Genomic DNA, 18,871 nt, shown 5'->3' on the forward strand with positions numbered 1-18,871 from the left:
CCGTTTTCACGGTAGCGGCAATGTCTTAGATATTCCTATTTAAAATTTTATACAGGGCAAAACATGTATTTTAAAAGAAAGGAATTTCTAGAGAGTTACAAGTAGGACATATGTAAAGTGGGCCCATACTAACTCCTTAGGGACAGGGTGGTGCTCGCAGAGGTGTGATAGTCGTCTAGTGGTACTAATGGTGGTGGTAGTGGTCAATTGGTGGTGGAAGTGGTCGATTGGTAGTGGTAGTGGTCGATTAAAATAAAGGTCGTAGGGTGGTCAAATGATCGTGCTAGTGGTTGTGCGATGGTCGGATGATGGTGTTATTAGTGGTGGTGCAGCAGTAGAAGGTGGTGTCAGTGGGTGGGTAGTTCAGTGGTGATAAAGGAGAGAGAGAGGGGTATTTGCTTTAGAATTTACCAAAAAACCCCTTGATATTAACAAGTTATGTTAATATAGGATGTTAACTTGTATTTTCTCCTAGTACATGCATGTCAGGCATTTGGAAGTGAAAGGGGAATGGGAAGGGTAAGGGATCTTACCTCCAAGTACTGCTTGGAAGATTTGACCTTGTGACTGCATGGTTATAAGGTGAATAATATCGTCACAAACTACACCAAACCTTGTTTGGTACAATGTAGAACGTTGTTATTTTGTGAAACTATGTAGCTCCACAAAACTACATAGCACATAGGTTCACAATATATGAGGGACAAGTTGATGGTTGAAGTTATTAGAAATGGGTTCACATACTATGTTGATTTGTTGTTGTTCTTTCTTTGTAAGTCAATGAAATTACACTATTGTATCTTGTAGCTTACCGTTGTGAATGAGGGGAGTTCAGTTGTACTTTGAGGAAACCATATATACGGTTGTTAAAAACTATAGTACATAGCTTTGAGGGGAAAAAATGTGAATGTGAATGTGAATGTGAATGTGAATGTTCATCGTATAATATAATGTTTTGTGAAATGGTGGAAAGAGTGGTTGTAGCTTTTTGCCTAAAGTACATACAATTAAAAAAATGTAAAGAAACAAGAATTGTTAGTATTTTGCACGTCTCCTACTTGATGTTGCTCTTGTAATTAGCAATAATGGAAGACATAGGTTAGATCAATAGGGATGACAATGGTTGTGTAGGTGTGGTCCTACGAACTCTCATGCACATACATACCCACCTAAAAATTTATGTCTACTTCTCATGATGGGTACATATACAACTAGGCAGGAGCGTAGCAAGGAATTAAAAGCTAACGGGGCCAAGACTTCATATGTTCGAGGGACAATATCTTTCGTGTTAAGATTGACAATGAAAAAAAATCTCTACATGAAATTCAATGTTCATCATTTAACCTTAATCTTATAACAAATCATAGGAAAAATACGAAGTACTTCGTAGTAAAAGTTATAAAACGGCTTTAAAAGGCTAAATCATTAACAATTAACAAAAATTAGGAGAAACGTAAACTAGCAATATGCAACATTTAAATTTTAGAAAATTAAGATGTTTGTTGAATGTATATCATGGCATCATTTCACATAAAACTTTACTCTGATTCATTAACAATCAACAAAAACAAGAAAAACATTTATATTTTAGAAACAAAAACAAGGAGAAACATAAACTAGCAATACGCAACATTTATATTTTAGATATAACTGCCAAATTCTAAAAGAAAATAATAAAAATGAAAAAACAAAGAGGTAAAAAGTGAGATTATATTTGTCAAAAAAAAAGGGAAAAAAAAAAGTGAGATTATAAAAGAAAATAATACAAGTGAAAAAACAAAGAAGTGGAGAATTAGAAGATTTGATCTTGTGATCGACCATGTGAAGAAGTGTAGTATCTTACCACTATAAGGCAAGACTTTTTGTTTGTTACTATCATTCACTTAATAATACATATACCAATAAAACTGCAGGGGCCAAGTTAAAAAATATTGGGCCGCGGGGATGGGCTACGGGGGCTGGGCCCCTGCCAGCCCCCCTTGTAGCTCCGCCCCTGCAACTAGGGGTGTGTGGAAATGGACCTGAACCGGAAAACCGACCAGGATTGGACCAGAATTGGACCGGACTGGGGGATTTCAGGTCGGTCTTCGGTCCTCACACATTGGCGATTCCGGGTTTCGGTCCGGGTTAAAACCGGAATATTCCGGTCCAGATCGGAAAGTGTATTTTTGTAATTTTTTAGGTGAAAATTTTAAATTTTATGTTTATATTTCTAAAAAATTTTGGTACAAAACTTGTAATTTATAAATTCTAGGTGCAAAATAGGAAACCACGCAAACAAAAACAAGACGTTAAAAATGTATGCATATATTAATTCTAAAATGCAAAAAAAATAACCGGTCCATTTCGATCCAAAATCGGACCGGACTGGAATAAACAGGTCTGGACCGGAACCCGGACCGGTTGATTACGGTCCGGTTTTGGTCCCCAAAAAAAAGTCGATTTCGGGTTTCGGTCCGATTTTGGACCGGTGCACAGCCCTATATACAACATCCACACTCGTTTCACCACCCAAGTGGATATCCACTACCACATATAATCTGCTATACCAACTTGGAAAAAAACTTTATCCTAACAAAATTATAATTTATTTTTGAGAAAACAAAATTATGATTTAATTGTGATATAAGGTGGGAATTGGGTTAACTAGTGAATATATGGGGTGAGTGGGTAGCTATGGGATGGGTATGATTTCAAATTCACTATCTACTCACTATTTATAACGAGTATGGCTTTTGAATTTCGAGTTATGGGATGGGTATGATTTCAAATTCACTACCTATCCACTATTTATGACTAGTATGACTTTCAATATTCACGTGATCATATCCACCCACTACTCACCATGCAAAATCATACTCATACTCATACTCATACTCATACTCATTCTCACTCCAATCAGAACAAATATAGTGTGGAATATGCTAATATACCCACATACTAACTCTAAAATTATCATTTAAAGCCCACCAAAACTACAATATTATGTTGGATATGTTGCAAAGCAAATCAACAACCTTTTGTTGCTTGCTATTGTCCATGCTCTAACGATAATATATTGTATATTCACAAGTTAATAGATAATACACTAATTAATTTGGTGCCCTAAAACGAGAAAATTATTAGTTACCTAACAACAGTTTTGAAAGTATTATCGGTATTTGTATTAGAACATAGAGTTGGGCATCAAGCATTAATATTGGCATATTGCCTAGCCAAACATAAACCTAACTTCTTCATTTAGGCAATCACTTATCAGGGTTGTCATAATTTAAAAACTCTCTCTTTCTCTTTTGTATTTTGTTTTCAATAAATTTTTATTCACACTCAATATGATGTCATACTTCAAAAGGCTTAATCTTAACAATGGAGGGAATATATGATGATTTTACTAATATAACCTATGTTTTGTTTGCATCTTAATTCAACATGTGATGATTTTACTGTTATAACTTATGTTTGTTCATACTTCTTTCATTCTTTTTTACTTGACGTAATTTGACTTTTTTTTTTTACTTGATTTAGCTTAACCTTAAAATTTTTATTTTATACCAAAAGGCTAAATATATGCCACACGAACATATTATTTTGGTAAAATTAAAATACATAAATAGGCTTACGCTTACTTTTGTCACTTGTCATAATATATTATTGCTTGATTAACATATGTCTTTCTAGAGATAAAATGTAGATATAATAAGGTATTGTTTGGTTAACCTTCAAAAATGTGGGAAATGAAAATTCATGGAATTTGCAAATATAGGGTAGTTGTTTGGTTAACAATAAAAAGTGAAGATGGAGGAATTAAAAATTGATGGGAATTTTGACTTTCCATAAAACATGGGAAGTCAATTACATACCTCCCCTTTGGTCACTCAAAATTCTCATGAATTTTAAATTCCTTAATGAGAACCAAACAACTTAATACCATTTCATAAGAATTGCATGAAGGAAATAAATTCCCATGAAATACAAATTACTCCCTTCGTCCCTTATTGATAGTCCCTTATGACCAATTTTAAATTCCAAAATGATAGTCCTATTTGCTTTTTTCAAGTACCATTAATATTATTTTTTAACTAAAATTTCCTCCAATTTACTACAATATTTGTGCAAATTTAACATTCCCATGTAAATTTTGCCTTTTCATTTATTTTTATTACTTTCTCTCTCTACCTTTTTGCATATCCAATGCAAATTTTTCTTTTCAATATACTTTTATTACTTCTTATTTATATTTATTAATTCCCGTGAAAATTGCTCATAAGGGACTATCATTGAGGGATGGAGGAAGTAGGAAATTTTGTCAAAAACCAACCACTGAAAAACCAACCACTAAAAATGCTAAAAAAAACTCCCAAACTAAAAATGATGTAAAAAGACACCCACTGTCGGAAATAGGTCATTGACCGCCCTCTCCAGGTGTTGACCACCCTCTCCACCCCCTCGAAAACCCATAGAATTCACCGAAAAAGTCTGACAGTCCCTCCTCCCTCCCCCTTGAAAACCTTAAATATAGCTAAAAGGTGAAAGCTGAAAGTTGAATCTGATTGTGTTAGTTGATTTTAACTTGCTAATTGAATTAACTGATTTGACTAACTTATTTTATTAGTTGATTGTATAAAAGTATTTGGTAATACCTAATTGTTTAAAGCTAATTGATTATGTGAAATGACCAATTAGCTAATTCTGGAGTAGGTAGTTTATATATGATTTTAAATTAAATGGAGGTATAAGTGTCATTTCACCGTAAGAATTGAATAAGCTAATTGAAAGCTTGTTTAGGGTGTGTTTGGTAAAGAGCTTTTTAAAGAGTTTTTAGCTTATTTTGTCCAATTAGATGTTTGACCAATTAAAAAAGCTAATTTGGGTGTTTGGTAAACAGCTTATTAAAAAAGCTTTTTGGGCTCAAAAAGCTGTTTTAGAAAAAGCTCATTATAAGAGCTTTTTAAAATTAGCTTATTGTACAATTAGGCTTTTATCTCTTAAATACACTAAAACAACTAACAATTAACAGCTATTTTCCAAACATTTTTACACAATCAACTAATCATAATCAGCTAGTCAAACCAGCTAATACAATCAGCTACCAGCTAATTACCAAATAGACCTTAGTGAAATAAACTCTTTAAATAACCTTCCACCAAATACCTTAAATTAATTTTTTTAATTGTCAATAAGCCAATTTTGATCAAATAAGCTAATTGCCAACAGCCTAAAAACAAAAAAAACGACGCCAATCAAGCCCTAAGCTAAACCATATTCCATTTCAAACGTTTTTCCAATGTTCTCTCTTTTCTCTCCTTCCCCCTCTCTCTTTCCCCAATCAAAGTGTGCAGAGTAATTTAGGCTGTCTTCAATCTCTACATTTTTTCTTTGTGCTATTACTTTGGGAGTAGGAATATACAACCCATGCATTAAAACCTACTAGTACAGTCCTACATTACTCTTCACTTTCATCCATTTCAATTTTCGATCAAATTCATTCCAACTTTTTCCCAGAAATTGCTTGTTCTTGCTCTTCTCAGGTGAATTTCCGTCTTAATTTTTGCTTCTAATCTTTCCTGTTTTCTATCTATGGTGTCCAATCTTTGAACTAGGGTTTTTAACCCAAAAAAATTTCAAAATTGGGGGTTTAGTTGAACCCTCATTTGCTTAAATTTTCACATGCATGAATCCCTGCTATAAATGTAGAAGTAATAATATTTTGTTAATTTGTCTATGGTTTTGAATTCTATTTTTTTTGGTATGTTAAGTGTGACAATTGTTTAAATGTTGTTTGATTTATTTCGCATTCGTTTTAGGGGGTTCATTTCTGTATGAATTTAGTTCAAAGGGTTGAAGTATCAAATGTATAATTTTCTCTATGGTTTAGAGCTCCATTGTGTATGTTAAGTGTGCCAGTTGGTAAATTCATTATTTTGATTTATTTCGTATTCGTTTTAGCGGGTTCATTTTCGTATGAACAAAGGGTTGAAAGACTGAAAACATCAAATGTATATGAAGTATATATGAATTTCTTGTATTGAGCACAATGCAAATGGAAATTGAAAGGGTTTTGCAATGTTGGAAGTACGAACAAGGTGCTAAATGCACGATACTTTACTTTAGGAATAGGGAAGAGGGATATCATTTTGATAGCCCGGTAAACTCGTAAACCTGGAAGCTATAATTTATTTATCTTAATAGCTTTAGTGACAATGATGATTTATGATTTTATGCTTTACCTCAAGTTAAGTAGTTAACCTTAGTTTCTCCGTTGTATTAGCCCTATGATGTTGGAAAGTTTTATTTTTTCGGACTTTAGTTTTGTTGGAATGTTGAGCACACTGTTCAATTTGATATCTTTTCTTACTGTTACCCAATAACAAGACTATAGTTTGGTAGGAATGTCAAGATAGTTTGATAGGCGTAATATATGAGGATGTTTACGTGCTGTTCATAATAAGACTTTGTCCATCTTTAATTTTAGATGCATTCAACAAATTTGAAGAAAAAAAAGTTTTCAAAATCTTAGCAGTCTCTGAATCTGATAATGCCATTTTTTTAAATGAGCTCAGTATACTTGATTTTATTGGTCTATATTCTTAATCCTCTTTATAGTTGGTGTTTGGTACTGAAAGATGCGATGATTTTACTAGCATGATTGAAGGACAGAATTTAGAGTCAGATCATTTGCAACTTTCACCTCCTTCAGATCTGCCACCCTTTGCAAGCTTTGATGGGATGGGGATGGAGATGGAGACAAAGATAGAGACGGAAACAGAGATAGAGACGGAGACAGAGATGGACTCTCCAAAGCACCAGATTATGCGCAGACCAGGTTTTGGGAGTGCTGGCTGTCACATATCCCTGCTTGTGAATCATTTGAAAGTTTCTGTTGAATCTCCAGATGTGGCATTTTATCAGTATTCGGTAAATATGTTGCTTGGACTCTACTGTGCCATCATGGACTTTAAATGTGCATTGGAAATTTTACAGTCTTGTGCTGCCTTTGCAGGTTAAGATAACTTCTGAAGACTGTAAACCAATTGAAAGCAAGTTGATTTGCGTAAAAATTATCGATAAGCTATTCCAGAAACACTCATCTAAACTAGATGCCAAAAAATTTGCATTTGATGGAAAGGAGAATTTGTATACTGTTGGTCCTCTACCTCAGAAAACCTATGACTTTACTTTGATGTATGAAGAGTCGATTGGACTGAGGTAACCACTTGTTTCTTTTCTGTCACTCTGAAAGTCTGAAATATGGCTTGGAGAAATTTCCCTAACAGGGCTAACACTAATGTATGCTTATTTGTAGTGCTGATAACCCCAGTGAACCTACAAAGAAATCTAAACATTCTTTGGCACCAAAGCTTTTTAAAGTGGAGCTCAACTATTGTCGTGAAATTTGTGTGCAACCAGTTGCTGTTAATAATGAAGAGCATAATCTGTGTGAAACTGAGGATGCATTAAGGGTGATCAATACCATACTGAGGCAACGGGCTATCAATAAGTACAGTCTCTCTCTCTCTCTCTCTCTCTCTCTCTATGTATGTATGTGTGTGTGTTCCTACTTTCTGTCTTTCTCTCATTTTTTATTTTTTTTATTTTATTTTTATTTTATTTTTTTGTCATTGTTCAGTTAGTTACAGTTTTATTTTTCTTTGGCCATTATTTGCAGGGGTTGCCTTTTGGTTAGACAGTCGTTTTTCCATGATGACTCCAGGAACTTCTTTGAGATTGATGGAGGTTTAATTGGTTGGCGTGGGTTTGATTCTAGTTTTCACATGACAAGTGCAGGATTGTCACTGAATTTAGGTACTAAAATTCTGTATGTTGCTCTTATTTCTTATGTTTCAGCTATTGTGCTTGTGTGTTTGTAACAGACAGAAAAATAATTTGTATGCAGATGTTGCTATGACATTAATTCTGAAACCTGGACCTATTCTTGATTTTCTATTAACTAACCAAAATGTGCTAGAGCCTCGCTACATTGACTGGGCAAAGGTAACACTGCATTTCATTCTCTGATTCATTGTGTTGTTTTTTATTTTGTAGTTTTTGTGTTTTGATGCTATGGATCTTTGCAGGCCAAAAGAATGTTGAAAAATTTGAGAATCAAGACAAGTCATACCAACAAGATTTACAAAATTATAGGGTTGAGTGATAAGCCATGCTACAAACTAAGGTACACCCATATTTGATGGTTGTCATCCTCCTATGTATATTTCCTGAATTTTGACCTCTAAATTTCCTTTATCTTTTGGTAAGTTTTCAACATAAAGCAAAAAAGGATAGTGGATCCGATGAAGATCAATTCCAGGATATGACTGTGTTTGAATATTTCCGGAATCATTGTGGTGTGGTGCTAACTTTTTCAAAATACATGCCTTGCCTTGATGTTGGCAAGCCAGATAAACCAATCTATCTACCAATTGAGGTGCGTTAAACTGTTTTTTTTTCTCAAACAGTCACTTGTTTCTTTCTTTGATTTTTATTTTCTTGCCTATGTAAATTCTATGTTCAAAATGAACAACTTAATTGATCATCTTATTAATTTTATTGTGTTTTCTTTTAAATTTTCCAGGTCTGTTCACTGATCTCTCTTCAACGCTATCAAAAATTGTTGTCTCCAACTCAGCGTATAACTTTATTGGAAAAAACCAAAATAAAGCCCCATGACCGAATGAAATCTCTGACAGATGTAAGTTTCATCTAGCTTGACCGAGGTAGCATCCATATTTTTCTAGTTTTTATCTGATTGTCACATAGACTAGCAGGCTGTGAAGAACAACCAGTATGAAAATGATCCATTGCTGGTTGCTTGTGGTATTTCGATTGAGAAGCAGTTTATGCAAATTGCTGGCCGTGTCCTTGAACCACCTAAGGTATTTGGTTCATGATTCCTTACTACAGGCTTGTAGACTTTGGACTCTCTAAATATCACTGGAGGCAGATTTATCATTATGTTTCTGCATACTGTGTAGCTAAAGGTCGGCAGAGGTCAAGATTGCATGCCTGAAGATGGCCGATGGAACTTTAAGAATAAAGTAGGGCCTTTATTGATGATGCTTATTCTTGTAGTTTTTCTTAATGCTATTTTAGATTATCTCTTCTTGTAGAAGGTCAATAGCTAATATGGTTGTTGGCCATTTTGCAGCAATTTCTGGATCCTGTTAATATTAAGTGCTGGGCTATTGTAAACTTTTCTTCTAATTGTGATACAAGCTTTCTTTCTCGAGAACTCATCAATTGTGGACGGAGAAAGGGCATGGTAGGTTAATATCATAATGTTATTAAACTTCTGGTTTCGAATATCTGGTAGTTTGCTCTCTCTGCCCTGATTTTACAAACATGTCAGGATATTGAAAGACCATATGCGTTGGTTGAAGAGAATCAGCAGATGAAGAAAGCCAGTCCTTTGGCAAGAGTTGATGCAATGTTTGAGAAATTACAGGATAAGCTCCCAGATCAACCAGAATTCATTCTGTGTGTATTGCCAGATCGTAAAATTTCTAATTTATACGGTATGGTGTTGCTTTTGGTTAGATTCTTCTGAATATTTCTTTTATACCATTTTACTTCATGCATGACCTGGCTTGTAAATCCCTTGACACTTTCTGTGTAATGTAGGACCCTGGAAACTGAGAAGTTTGAGTAACTTTGGGCTTGTAACACAATGTGTTTGCCCTATGAAAATAACTGAACGGTATCTCACAAATGTACTTATAAAAATCAATGCTAAGGTGAGTCTGTCATGAAATAATGGGCTAAGATTCGTTTGCATATGTATAAGTCTCATTTTCCTTGCATGTCAATTTCTAGCTGGGAGGTATGAATTCTCTATTGGCAATAGAAGAGCCCTGTTATGTTCCCCATGTGAAGGATATTCCAACTATGATCGTGGGTATGGATGTCTCCCATGGTTCGCCAGGCAGTTCAGATCCTTCAATTGCCGCGGTATGTAACTATTGGCTAAGAATTAAATTATATGAGCATTCCAGTGTTATTCTTTCTCTGTATCCATATCTGTTTCTGTATATCAAATTTGTTTTGTATCATGCTCTATCATGTCAAACATTAAAAAGTTTCTGGTAGACGTTAATCATGCTAAAGATTTTAATCCTTTTTGCACTCCTTTTGACATATGATAGGTTGTTGGTTCTGTATCTTGGCCCCTTATATCAAGATATAGAGCAGCTGTAAGAGCTCAATCTCCAAGAACTGAGATAATCGATACACTGTTCAAACCACAAGATGGTGGAGAGGATACTGGTATCATGAGGTAACATTGTCACGATTTAGTGTCATTTCTATCTAGCTGTGTTTTGTGAGGAATTTTGGTTCTTTGGGACATTATTAGAAGAATAATTCAATAATATCAGTTTCTGATGATGTTTATGTTGCATTGCTGAAGATCTTACCCATTGTATTTCAGGGAGCTTTTAAAGGACTTCTTTGTCACAAGTGAGGGCCGAAAACCTAAACAGATCATAGTTTTCAGGTAGTGGTAATGTTGATGTAATAATTCCTTAATTCCCCTGTTGCTCCTTTATTTACCCTTGAGAAAGGATCTGGTCTTAAATATGTTTACTTGGGACATCCAAAGTAATTATCTGCTCCCTTACTTCTGATCAAATTAACAAAAACATGATACACCTCATATATCTGCTTCGGTCTTGTAAAATTTTAACTGTTTGAAAAAAACAAAAAATTCCTTTGTAGATCTGAAATTTTAGTTAGGTGCTTCTCTGCCTCGTGCACCTTTCTGCAAATTTTTGTCTCCCACAGGCTTTTTCTATCTGGCAATATATCAGAATGTGCTATTAATTCCATTGAAGACCATTAACTGTTACTGTTTTTAATGATTGCATGGTTGTTTATTAACTTTGTAGGGATGGAGTAAGTGATTCGCAATTCAGTCAAGTCCTTGACATTGAGCTGGAGCAGATAAAACAGGTTCCTTAACTTTGCAGTAAATGTGTTGTTTTGTTTTTATAGGTTGCACGACTTTTAATTTGACGAGGCAATTTTAAGAAATGATTGTACCCTCTGACCCTGAATTTCATTTATGCTATTTTTTTTTTCTCTATCCACTTAAATTTTCTCCCATTATAATTTTATTACTACTCTTAATCACAGTAGAGACGGGCAGACGTCACTAGAGACAGACGGGATAACATGTATAATATCTTAGAAATGAATGTTGCTGACATATTTCGAAGTGTCGAGTGGATTTATCTTCACGCACATATGCATGTATAATGTATAATATCTTAGAAATGAATGTTGCTGACATGCATGACAAGCTAGAAGCTGATAAAGTGTCGTCGAGTGGATTCATCTTCACGCACATCATCTTCTACAGAGTCTGAAAAGAAGATTGTAATATACTGCTCTATATGCATTTGTTAGGGGTCACTAAAGTTCATTTCACTTGAACCATTGTGATTAGAGGCATATAAACATTTAAGAGTACTACCAAGGGTTTCCAGCTTTATTAGAATCTTAATTAGTCGGTTACCTCTGACAATATGAAATTAAACTTTTTTGCTGTTCCAAGTTCAGACTTCGTCAAATGATTGAAGGTGATTGCAATCTTGATGCTCAAGGCAATTGAGTGGAGCAATGGTGCACAAGTTTTCTATTTGTTTTGGGGAGTAGGGTGTTTGGGATTACTGAATATTATTTAAATCAATGTCTGATATGGGAAGAGAAATCTGTAATATTTATATGATTTCATTTGTTCTCTGCCTTGCGAGTTGTCAGATACATCAGAGGCAATTTTTTGGGTAGTGATTAAATAATACGGAGTATTGTTTATGCCAAATACTTGGAGTACAAACACCTGCACCAGTTGACTCACACAACTAGGATCAATGCATCTGGACTGACCTAGGAACTTAGGAAAAGCTGTTGACTGAGGCTCATCATGTGGTGAGCCTACATTTTAATCTTCCAAATGTTCCAACTTTCTAGATGCTATCAGATCAATTCTTACCTTTGTAGCTGTAACTGCTGCTGATGGCAACTTAGACTTAATTTGAATCTTAATTAATTTACTCTTAACAGATTTGTTTCTGAAAGGTATCTGGATCCTTGAACTGCTGTCAGAATCACAGCATTTAATTTTGACCCCACAGAATAGATGGTTTCCAATTTACTAAATCTTATCACTCCCTCTCAATTGGTCTGAGACATTACAAATTCCCGCTGGCCATTGAACTTGTTGCTTCCAGCTCATGTAAAATAGTGGTAGCTGTATGATCAGAATAACTGTTTCACATATGCTTTAAGAAAAACGCAAAGTTAAAGAGTAAATGGTTGAAAAAGCACTCTATAAACTTGGGCCTGTGTTGGCAATGAACCTTATTCATGAGGATCAAGAGTGTTGCTGAAGCTGTACTTCTAAATTATAATGTTATTTTATTTTGTTTGATCTAGTGATGCTCTAAATTTAAACATTTACATGAAACTGTGATGTCTATAGTGCGAGAGAGATTAAAAAAAAAACTAAAAAAAAAAAAGGTAAAATCAACTTTCGTTAAATAGTAAAACTGTAAAAGTATAGTTGAAGTTCACCACTATAATGCCATCACATCACATATCCCAGATTGCTATCATTTGCATAGATAAAGGAAATCAATAATGTCAAAATTGGAAAAGAAACTCTAGCTGGTTACCTTCTTTCTCCTTTGATAGCTGTTTCTTCATCCTCTAGGTTCTTTCCTACTGCTGACAGTCTGCCAGTCCGGCAATCTGCCATTGAAATCAGCTGAAATCTAGCCCTTTGAGTCACCTCTGTGCCAACTGGAAAAACAAGCAAACCCCTATGCTTGTTTCTTTTCCTCAATCTAAAATCCAATTTGCATTCCAACCTAATGGCCCTTACCCTATTGCTCAAAAGTTTTTAGATCATTAACAAAAAAATTCTTCACATTTAATTCTTATTTCTGGCTTTTTGAGATTGTTGGCTCCATTACACAAGATAAGAGCATGTCGTTCTCTCAAGGACGAAAGTGATTGTTGATAGCTTTTAATTACCGGTACCTCAGTAATTAATGGTTTTATTTTATTTTATTTTTTTTCACTTCAGGCTTACCTGGGTCTTGGAGAGGCAGAAATTCCAAAATTCACAGTAATTGTTGCACAAAAGAGACACCGTACCCGACTATTCGAAGTGGGGGCTTCTGGCAATGTTCCACCTGGTCTGATGTGTTTTGACATTTTGTTCTTTAAATATGCCTTATGCAACTGTGATGGATTTGTTATACTGTGCTAATATCGTCACATTTTTCTATTACTGCTCTCCCTCCGCAGGGACAGTTGTGGACACTGAAGTTGTGCATCCAAGGAAGTATGATTTCTACATGTGTGCTCATGGGGGGATGATTGTAAGCTCTTAGCTTTCCTTTTCCTCTCATGTTATTCCATGGGGGTGCCATTCCCATCAACCTAACATACATCAGTGATTCAGTGTTTTTTTTTGGTGGATTCTTTCTCCTTGTGTTCCCTTGTTTTGTGGATACATCAGGCTTAGGCAAGGTTTTTCTTTTTTGAAAAAAAAAAAAAAAAAAAAAAAAACTCCAGTTCCATTATTGCCATCAACAATGACAAAAATAAATAATTTAGTAATTTGTGCATAACATACAAAATTCTTGTATGTTACTTCCCCATTTTTTCAAGGAGAAGCAGCTCTACATAAAAATGTAAACAATTATATTTACAACTATAAAGGATTCTTAATGATCATTTTGGGAAATTTTAAGTGTAAATTCATTTTTAAAGGGAATTTTTTGGTTTGGATTTGGCTTTTGTTAGGGATTCCAAGGTAACACGTTCACAGTGTCTAATATGTGCACACACAGATAACAAATTCTGTGTGCCACTTTGTTAACTGGTCAAGTGTGTGTTTTGGTACTTGGTAGGTTTCTGTCACTTTGTTTTCTTCTACTTTTTTATATGGTAAATTGAATGATGTTTCCTCCTTGTTTTCCATGAAGGGTACGTTGCGGCCTGTTCACTATCATGTATTGCTTGATGAGATCGGCTTCTCGCCAGATGAGCTTCAAAATTTCATTCACTCTTTATCCTATGTGTGAGTTACTAATACTGATTTTCCTAATAATAATAAACTTTATACATCAGTTGGCTTCATATATACTGAAATTTTGTCCTCATTCAGGTATCAAAGGAGCTCTCATGCTACCTCAGTAGGTGAGTCAATGTTGTGTGTGTGTGTGTTCAGCTTTCTCTTCTGCAGATCTGAAATCATGGCCTATTTCCCAACTATGCTAGCTTTTTATTTCATCCTTTTTTAATTCTATTTTTTATTTTTTTCAGTGGCACCTATCTCTTATGCCCATCATGCCGCCCGACAAGTAGGACAGATTGTCAGGTGTGATGAGCTTCCTGAGAACAGTACTGAGAACAATGGCTTCACATCCACAGGAAGTATCCCTGTCCCAGAGCTGCCCAGATTACATGATAACGTCAAGGATACCATGTTTTTCTGCTAATTGGTCATGTTCTTCCTTAGTATATGAGGCAGACATGTGTATATCCATTTGTGTATATATGCCCATGCATAGGGATTCTGTGACATTCTGATCTGATTGAGGAGGGTCTAACATGCTGGTGACGTCGTGTAAATCTTGCAGGTTAAAACTTTGGCTGTGTACAGATGGGTTAGGGAGTTTTTTGCTTTGAAACGGTTCAAGTTATTAGGAAATTTTCTGATACATTGATGTGGGTAGAAAGTTTTGCCTTTAAAAACTATTTCAAACTGGTGCTTGTGTTATCTTCATGAGTTGCCGAAACTAGGAAAAACAAAAATTGCACTTTGTTCTCCCCCCTCTTGTTCAATTCTTCCTACTCTTAGCTCATGTATTATCTTTTTCGTCTAATTCCTGTTTGGGGGTCAAGATGTACTATCGGTTTTGGTCCGATGTAACTAAAAGTTCTATTACACTATTAAGGCCTAAAAACATTAACAAGCCTATGAGACTACTATAATTACCTCTTGGAAGCAGAAGTATACTAGCCAGTTCTCTTCCCCAAAGAGATCTATTTTTAACACTCTCAACCCTAATTACTAACCCTTTTTTTTTAGGCTCTAACCTGGATGTTGGAGGCTCCACTTCACGGATTAATTCGGGGGCTTGAAGTTCATCTTGACGTGACCAAGAGTGGCACTTCTTTGGATATTCCTAGGAATTAGGAAATGTTTTATACCTTGTTTAGTTGACATGGAATTGCAACTTTCTAAGAATATTGAGTTCCCACATACCAGGGGACATTAAGCCTACTTTTAGTCATTCACAATTCACATGAACTGCATAGATTCTTATGTCAACTAAACAAATTTACCAAATTCCTAAAATGTTCATAAATAGGAAGGTTCTCTAAACAAAGGGCATTGTAATTTTTGACAATAAATAGGAAGTTACTTTGTGTGAAATGTAACTTACCATCAGAAATTTGAAATTAAAATCTAATAAGAAGGTAGAATTAGAAATAATAATAAGAATTGTTAAGCATTAGTACACCAATACAAAATAATTTTGTTGTAAATACTTATACTCCCTCTATTCATTATTGTTTGCATCATTTGTTTTTTTATGATGTACAAAAAAAATGTTTAACCATTAATATTCGATAAACATGTTCAAACAACCAACAACTGTGTCCACACACTACTATTAAAAATCCATTCCGATGTGGATTATCGTGGTGGATTATAGGGTTTGGGATAGACTCAAATCAATCGCAAAACTTGAGGGTTCAATTTTGAAATGTAGATCAAAATTGTTAGTTTAATCGCAAAAACTAAAGCAATCGCAAGCTCACAATTAAATCAATGATTTAATCAATTTAAATAATCATAACACTCTAAGTTTATTTATGAAAATCAAAAGCATATTTATAGGACATACATCCCATGTTAACTAGAACTCTAAAAGATAAAAATAAACCCTAGGAAAGTGAAAACCTTAATTGTATCTTATTAAAAGATAATATTTAGATTTTCCTTAAACTAATTATGAAAATAAACACTAATCCCATTAACCATGCGTAACTTTTGGATTGACGAAACTCAATCTCACGATTAATGGACGACTCGAGCAAAAATTAAAATAAAATAATTAAATTCCAAACTTGACGCTTTTGATTCGCATCATTCTCCCCTCCTTAGAAAAACACTTGTCTCAAGTGTTGCCAAAACACGGTATGAGATCCTCAACTTTGAATGAAGCACAAACACCTTGACCAAGTAGAAATTGGAAAGTATCGTAATTCTCTCAATGAACAACCTTGAAAGGACCTTCTTCAATGCCGTTTTGCCTCCCTTGTAGCTTGGGGTGTAACTTTTGAGCATTCAAGGATAACCAAACATAATCTCCTATGTCAAATGGAGGTTGTTGTATGATTGCCAATGAAGACTCAGATTCTTGTACCTTCCTACCCTTCTTATTCATCTTCTTTTCTTGATAAACACCTAAATAAGTGATATCATTGATGTTTGGTGTTGTATTTTCTTGCTCTTCTAGACTTGGTTGTGGAGCTAATATGGGCGGTAAGGGTTTTAATTTCACCCTCTTTCCATTATGAGCTATTGTGTAGACATTCTCCTTGCATAAATGAATTGCATCATTATCCCATTGCCACGGTCTACCAAGCAACAGAGAACAAGCAGTCATAGGAAGCACATCACACCATGCATTACACTTGTAATTTCCCATAGAAAATGAAACCAAAACTTGATCTTTTACCCATAAGTTCCCAGCATCTGAGAGCCATGAAATCTTGTAAGGTTTAGGGTGAGGTTTGGTTTCCAATTGAAGGGTGTCAACCATCTTTTGAGACGCTACATTAGTGCTAGAACCCCCATCAATTATCAAAGAGCAGCTTCGATCTTTAACCAAACACCTAGAATGAAACAAATTACGCCTTTGTTCTTCATGCTCTTCAAGAGTAGGTTTTATATGTAAAACCATTCGAAGCAACAATGTGTTATAATCAAGTTCGGGTTCAATTTCCTCTTCTACTGTGACATGTCTTCTTGTACTCTCAAACCTAAAGCTTGTTCTTCCTCTCTCTCGTCCTTATAATGTAACATCAGAGCCATATGATCCTCGAAAGCCATCATGTTACGATTAGGACATTGTGACTTAATATGGCCCGTACCTAAACACTTGAAGCATGTTTTGTCCTTAAATTGCGCTTGTTGAGGAGTTAAAGGCTGTACTTTTGACGAGCTATTGCCCTTAGCCAAACTGCCAGAAGCATTGTTATCACTTGTGGACGAAATAATGTCACTTTTGATGGTGTGAGGCCCTGGTTTTGGCGAAAAGTAGTTGCAGGTTTGCTTGGTCTTGCTATCTTGCTGCTGTTTTTCAACCTTGCAAGCGAGATGACATACTTCTTCAAAGCTATAGTATTGCTGCAATTCAATTTGATTAGCAATAGGTTGATATAAACCCATGACAAATTTCGACATCTTTTTCTCATCCTCGTCTTTGCAATTGCACGCTAATGATACCTCTCAAACTCTTTAATATACTCTGCTACACTCATGTTGTTTGTTGCAAGGAGTTAAATCGATGATAGAGGTCTTGTTTATGAGTACGAGGGACAAACTTCTTACGAAATTTCTGTTTTAACTCAGTCCAAGAATTAATCTTGGATTTTCCATCCCTGACACGCCGAGATTGCATATTATCATAAAATAGAGAAACATGCTTTGTTAACTTTAAGACTGCGTATGAAAACCGCTTACCCATCAAGGTTTTTATGATCGAAAATGCGATAAACTCTACGTTCCCAATCCAAATAAACATCGGCATCAAGGTCTCCATCAAATTCGGGGAGATCATGGAGTTTAATTTTGTCTTCCTTCTTGGGTATGCTGCGTGAAGAGAAGAGAGAATCACCATCGCTTCGGTTCTTCATGTCATGTTGTAATTTATGGATGAACTCCGTATGGGATTTCAATGCGTTGGTCTCCTCATCTCGGTGTTGGAGGCGTTCTTCAGTTTTGTCCATACGAGCATTGAGTTTCTTAAATTCATCAAGTAGTGCCGCAAACTCGTTTTGGTTTACCATGGTTGTATCAAGTCAGAACAGGGCAGCAAATGTGTAGTGCTGTACAGGACTCGTTACAATGAAACAGGCCTCGAAATTTTGAAAAAATAAAATTCAATATGTTAGTAAACTACTGCAAAAATAATCTTTGAAAAATTCTAAGCAGGCTGCTCGCAGTAGCTAAAAACATTCAGTCGCTCCAAGCTGACGCAAAACAGAGTCTTTATGAATAACACGCCCAGTTTAATAATTATGCACCTAAATAAATTCTGAGATTTTTCAGGTGAAAATTAGACAAAAAAATATCCAGATTCAAAAAAAGAATCGTCGGAAAAGACTTTGTAACGAAGGAGATATAGCCACCGGAAATCGACCTTTTAAACTAACCAAAACAGACAAAAATAAAGCACTTCCAAGATCATGATGAATTGAAAAATTCTTCAAAACCTATGGCTCTTGCAACCAATTTGATGTGGATTATCGTGGTGGATTATAGGGTTTGGGATAGACTCAAATAAATCGCAAGACTTGAGGGTTCAATTTTGAAATCTAGATCAAAATTGTTAGTTTAATCGCAAAAACTAAAGCAATCGCAAGCTCACAATTAAATCAATGATTTAATCAATTTAAATAATCATAACACTCAAAGTTTATTTATGAAAATCAAAAGCATATTTATAGGACATACATCCCATGTTAACTAGAACTCTAAAAGATAAAAATAAACCCTAGGAAAGTGAAAACCTTAATTATATCTTATTAAAAGATAATATTTAGATTTTCCTTAAACTAATTATGAAAA

At 34.9% G+C, this 18,871-nt stretch overlaps 1 protein-coding gene across 1 annotated transcript; it reads left to right on the top strand.

Moving 5' to 3' along the window:
- Positions 1-5,270: 5,270 nt before the first annotated feature.
- LOC145587386 (protein argonaute 16-like) lies at positions 5,271-14,836 on the top strand. Its single transcript, XM_081644121.1, has 23 exons — positions 5,271-5,528; positions 6,642-6,915; positions 7,001-7,206; positions 7,304-7,498; positions 7,667-7,803; positions 7,895-7,992; positions 8,076-8,173; positions 8,257-8,425; positions 8,573-8,689; positions 8,766-8,873; positions 8,973-9,035; positions 9,146-9,259; positions 9,347-9,512; positions 9,619-9,731; positions 9,811-9,945; positions 10,140-10,270; positions 10,424-10,489; positions 10,881-10,944; positions 13,082-13,193; positions 13,306-13,379; positions 13,989-14,083; positions 14,171-14,202; positions 14,329-14,836. The coding sequence occupies exons 2-23, from the start codon at positions 6,643-6,645 to the stop codon at positions 14,502-14,504; spliced, it is 2,742 nt and encodes a 913-aa protein (XP_081500247.1). The 5' UTR covers positions 5,271-5,528; position 6,642; the 3' UTR covers positions 14,505-14,836.
- The last annotated feature ends 4,035 nt before the right edge of the window (positions 14,837-18,871 follow it).

Source organism: Chenopodium album, chromosome 17 (assembly GCF_948465745.1).
Source record: "Chenopodium album chromosome 17, dcCheAlbu1.1, whole genome shotgun sequence".
In the NCBI taxonomy this organism is placed as follows: Eukaryota; Viridiplantae; Streptophyta; class Magnoliopsida; order Caryophyllales; family Amaranthaceae; genus Chenopodium; species Chenopodium album.